Source organism: Marmota monax, unplaced genomic scaffold, assembly GCF_021218885.2.
Source record: "Marmota monax isolate L192 unplaced genomic scaffold, Marmota_monax_Labrador192_F-V1.1 WCK01_AAM20220418_F8-fsc00708, whole genome shotgun sequence".
Taxonomy (NCBI): domain Eukaryota; kingdom Metazoa; phylum Chordata; class Mammalia; order Rodentia; family Sciuridae; genus Marmota; species Marmota monax.
Window position 1 is genome coordinate 59,469 of NW_026693949.1, and position 5,141 is coordinate 64,609.

General features: G+C 41.2%; 1 protein-coding gene across 1 annotated transcript; it reads right to left on the minus strand.

Moving 5' to 3' along the window:
- Window positions 1-634: 634 nt before the first annotated feature.
- LOC124106303 (olfactory receptor 1D2-like) lies at window positions 635-4,286 on the minus strand. Its single transcript, XM_058585443.1, is given in 2 exon segments — window positions 635-3,113; window positions 4,259-4,286. Coding segments are annotated over 2 exon segments (1,053 nt in total). The 3' UTR covers window positions 635-2,088.
- Between the last annotated feature and the right edge of the window lie 855 nt (window positions 4,287-5,141).

Here is a 5,141-nt window from a genome sequence, read left to right on the forward strand (position 1 = left end):
TTATTGTTGTTTGTCTTCATAATAGCTGCCATTCTGACTGGAGTGAGATGATATCTTAGAGTTGTTTTGATTTGCATTTCTCTAATTGCTAGTGATGATGAACATTTTTTCATATATTTATTGACTGATTGTATTCCTCTTCTGAGAAGTGTCTATTAAGGTCCTTGGCCCATTTATTTTATTGGGTTATTTGGTTTTTTTGGTGTTTAGCTTTTTGAGTTCTTTATATACCTAGAGATTAGTGCTCTATCTGATAGGTGCTTCTTTAAGCCCCACTATCATCATGCTGTTTCTCCCTCCCCCCACTTCCTTCCATTAGGCCTGCCTCCTGAATTAAGAAAACAAAAGGGGCATGCTGTGACAAGCTCTGTGTAATACATATGTTTTTTAAAAAAATGAAATTGCTTTATTTTATGGATTATATTGCTTTATTTTAAATAGTTTTTTAAAGATAAATTGATTTATTTTATTGATAATAAAAGACAATTTTTAAAAAATATATTTTTATTTTTTTCTGTAAAGAATTTGGATTTTGTTTGTTTTATTTGTACAGAAACTATGCCAGGATTTCTTAAAATTCTATGTGATAAGACATGAAGATACAGACGTGACTGCCATGAGGGAAGAAGTTTCTATTCTCCCATGTCTAGCAACAAGAAGCCTGGACATGTGCAGTAAGGCATGGGGAAGCACCAGGGCTGGTCAGGAAGTAGAGGAAGAAAGAGGAAAACATAAGCATGAGCTGTGATTTTTTTTTTCAGTTATGTTCAGGATTACAAAGAAATAATAGGGTTAGGATTGAGTTGTTTGAAAAATTTCAGTGAATTCTTAGACATAGCAATTTGTCTCAGTAACTAAACCTGGGATGGTTTAGGCGGGAAATTATTAGACAAGAACATAAAATGCTGGTGGAAGACACGGGATGGTTTGGCTTCTGGATTGGTTGCTTTGCGTATGAAAGGACCTTTCTGGATCAATTGTTTGCTATCTTTTGGAATACGCTAAGGGGTAGGAAAGAGGGGTAATCTCTCTCCTATCATGGAGGCTGCCAATTTCAAACATTTTAGAAAAACTTAAAAAGCAGCCAATTAAAAAAATTGATGTTGAACCTAGAGATCTGTGTTCTTTAAAAATATTTGATGTTTGCTCTAATGTGAATACTTTACTAGATGCTTTATTACTTCTTTCATTACATTTAGAGTATTTTGGCTTTATTTCATCATCAACATACATTAATTTTATAATGAACAAAGTTTGAACATTGTGAATCTTTTCCAGCACACTATATTTTTATGGAGGAAAAATAAATCCCAAATTAAATCTCTTTCTAAAAAAATTAAGACTGTTAATGCCAGGAAAAAGATTTACTCTAAAATAGCAAGGTGACCTCTTCACATTTGTTAGTGTGGCAAAATGAGAATCAGGTATTGTGGCCTGCCTGCAAGCTCTTTTTCCATTATCCATGTCTTCCTTTCCCTTTCTTACTGCTTTCTTGGAGGTGGTGGTAAATATAATCCTAGCAATTAAATGAACAGGACAGCAACAAAAAATAGCTACTGTCTTTCCAGCCTATTTGCAAGTGGGCCACAGCTGAGATGTGAGCAGGAGGAGCTGAGTAGGGCTTCCGGAAAAGCCCTCAGAAATGATAAACCCCTTTGTCCATCCTCTCCTCTCCTGGGGGAGGATAGGATGGTTGGAGCTTCAGCAAGAATCTTAGAAATATGAGAATAAAAGCCTCACTCCATGGATCACTGAAGAGACAAGAGACCTTGGGAGTCTCATTTATAGCCTGGGGTTTTCCACTCTGGATGTGTCATTATGGAAGACAAAGATCAACTTTGATTTTGTTTAAGTCAATGTAATTGGAATTTTCTATTACCCTGCAGCTGAAATAGATTCCCAGAAATACAAGTAATTATCTCTTCTAATTCTCTCTTCTGAACACAATGAAATTCCCTTCTAATTTCTAGTTTTTTAAAAACAGTCCAAGTTGGTGTGTGGAGGAGGTTGGTGTTAAGATGATGTGAAGTCTGTTCTGTTTCCTTCTGCTGTATGTCTTTCCGTGTGCCAGCCCAGCTCTCACCACCACTAAGAGGATCTTGAATCCCTGATGTAGAGTTTTCTCACAGCCTCCTTCATGTCCTTGTTCCTTAGGGTGTAGATGAAGGGGTTCAACATGGGGGTCACCACAATGTACATGATGGTTGCCACTGTGTCCTTGGCTGAGAATGAGTCTGGGGGTCATGTGTAGATCCCCAGGACAGTCCCATAGAATAGGGTGACCACAGACAGGTGGGAGCTACATGTGGAAAATGCTTTGTGCTTCCCTTTGGCAGATGGAATCTGGAGGACAGCTATGGCTATGCGGATGTAGGAGACCATGATGAGCATAAAGGGGGCCATGAACAGGACCGTGGCTGCTAGGAACACATACTGATTGACATGTGTGTCTGAGCAGGCAATCTTCATGAGCAGGTAAGCATCACAGTAGAAGTGTGAGATCTTCCGGGTGGAAGAGCAAAAGGTCAGCCTGCTCATGAGGAGCGTGTGGACCAGGGAGATGAAGCCAGAACAGACCCACACAAGAGCTGCCAGCCCACCACAGAGCTGGGGGGTTATGATGGTGTAATACTGCAGGGGGTTGTAGATGGCAACATAATGGTCCAGAGCCATGGCAGCCAGCAGAAAGGTGTCCACATTGGCAAAGGAGATGAGGAAGTACATCTGAGTCAGACAGTAGGGGTAAGAGATGGTCTGTGTTCCTGCCATGTGGCTGACCAGGAGCTTGGGGATCAGATTGGTGGTGAAGCAGATGTCAACAAAAGAGAGATTGGTGAGAAAGAAGTACATGGGAGTGTGCAGGTGTGGTTCAGAACAGATGACCAGGATGATGAGTGTGTTCCCAACCACAGTGACCAGGTACATACACAGGAAGAGCCAGAAGAGGACTTGTTGCTGCCCAAGGTCACTGGTGATGCCAAGCAGGAGGAACTCGCTGAGTCCTGTCTCGTTCTCCTTCCCTCTAGATATCCCACTGAAACGTGAAGAGATAACATTGAAAGGCACAATACAGAGAGCCTGGCCTTGCTGTGTGCTCAGAATTTGGAACAAAGCTCATTTGTAAGGAGATGAATGAACAGTTTTCTATCTATAAAAATTGCCACTTTTTACTGAGTGTTTATTAAGTACAATCATGATAAGATTTTACATGCACTTTCTCTTAATTCCTACCTTAAAAAATAAATGCTTTTATTTCCCTTTTTTTTTTCAGATGGAGGCAGTGAGGCTTGGAGTAAGGAATTGGCTCAAGACCACACTGATAGTGATTGGCAAAGGACTTTGAACCCACTGTGGTCTGAATCTGGAGCCTGTGCTCTCAGTCATCATGCTGCAGACTGGACAGTCTGGTCATTTTTCAGATGCAGTGTCACCATCTCATCTTGACCTCAATTTAGCCAGGATAATCTTCATCACACAGCAGCTGTGAGGTGAACAGAGCAGTGGAAATTGGAGACAAGCTCTGATCTCAAAACTCTGACCATTAAGTAGGCAGGACCTACTCAGAGATGCTTAGAAACATTCTGAAAATTTATAATGGGACCTGTGACGAGCACATGGACAAAGCCTAGGGCTGGCTTTACTGGCTAGAATCCTGTAGGCCACAGTGCTCAGTTCCTTGTGTAAATTTCTCCAAGACTGTTCTGGTTTGGGTCACTAGTAAATATAATGAAACACTATTCCCTGCCTCACCTAACCCAGTGATGAGCCATGTAATCTGGCACTACTTCTGCTCTGCTCTGGCCCTTCCTGTGCATTTATAAAGTACAGGTGACTCCCCAATTCCCCCCAGAATCAGGACTTTTCACTTTCAGAATTCCATCTTGTAAAACCCAAAAGACCAACCTCACAAGCCTTTGTCTCACATATAACAGGTTCAAGAAAACTCAGAATTGCATCTGTCTCCCCTGGTCCTAGCCACCAGCATCTCTCACCCAGGACACTGCAGAAGCCATTTCCACTTTTTCTAGGTTAACTTTTTTTCTACTCTCAGCAGCTGATATGATCTTTTAAAAATTCAAAGCAATATACTGTCTCTTGTGCAAATGAGGCTCATCAGACCCAGACTGATATCCAGCCTCCTAATCCTAGCATTTCCTGACCTGATTCTCATTAATTTCTCTGACTGTATCTCCTGCCAGGCACATGACATTTCAGGCCCTTCCAGCCTCAGGACCTTTGCACTGGCTATGTTCCTGACCTGGCAGTATCTTTGCCTGGGTCTTCATGTAGCTGATTTTTTCTTGTTGTCTCTTTCACCAATTACATAGCACTTCTTCAGACAGACTTCTGTGAAAATATAAGTAGACCCACCTCTGATAAATCCCATATGATTAGCTTTATTGTATATTTAGCATGTAGCTCTGTGTAAGGTCTTCTCATTTGTTGACTCATTATGGGATGTCTTGCTTATGAGGCTGAGTGTTCCTGAGAACAAAAAATCACCTGTCTCATTCACTGTTTTGTCTTCAGTGTCTGAAACAATACTCAGCAATGGTAGATGCCCAGGACATTAGTTAAGTGAAAGAATGAACTTTCCCAAAGCTCTTGCATACCAGAATCTGCTAGTTTAAAATGCAGCCATAGTGTTTCATTAGAAATGTTTGGTTGTGGTTGAGGAATACACTTAAGAAGTAAAATTGGCACTTAAAGCATTAAATGTGGGCCTTAGTGTGCAGTTAAGTGGTGACTGTGCTGAGTCAGTGTCAATGGGGGGAAGCTCAAGGTCACCTGTCCACAAGCATTTCCTCAACTACACCTTTGAGGAGGATGACTTGTGTGACATCCATGGAAACCAGAGTTTGTGTCCACTGTAGATCAGAGGGAGGGCAAACCAGCCTTCAGAAAACACAGACCAAACTCTGCCCACTGACAATACTGATGCATTCTAGAAAGCACTTACTGGACTCACAATGGATATGTTTGAAGCCAGGGAGAAGCCAACAAAATTGAGACATGTTGGAAATCCATGAGGAGTCTTACCAGAGCATAGTGGCTGGCTTATGAGGAAAGACATAATGGGGAACATAGGACAGTAAAATGTGTTTGAAAATGTTTTCTTTTAAAAGTTCACATTGCCTTGT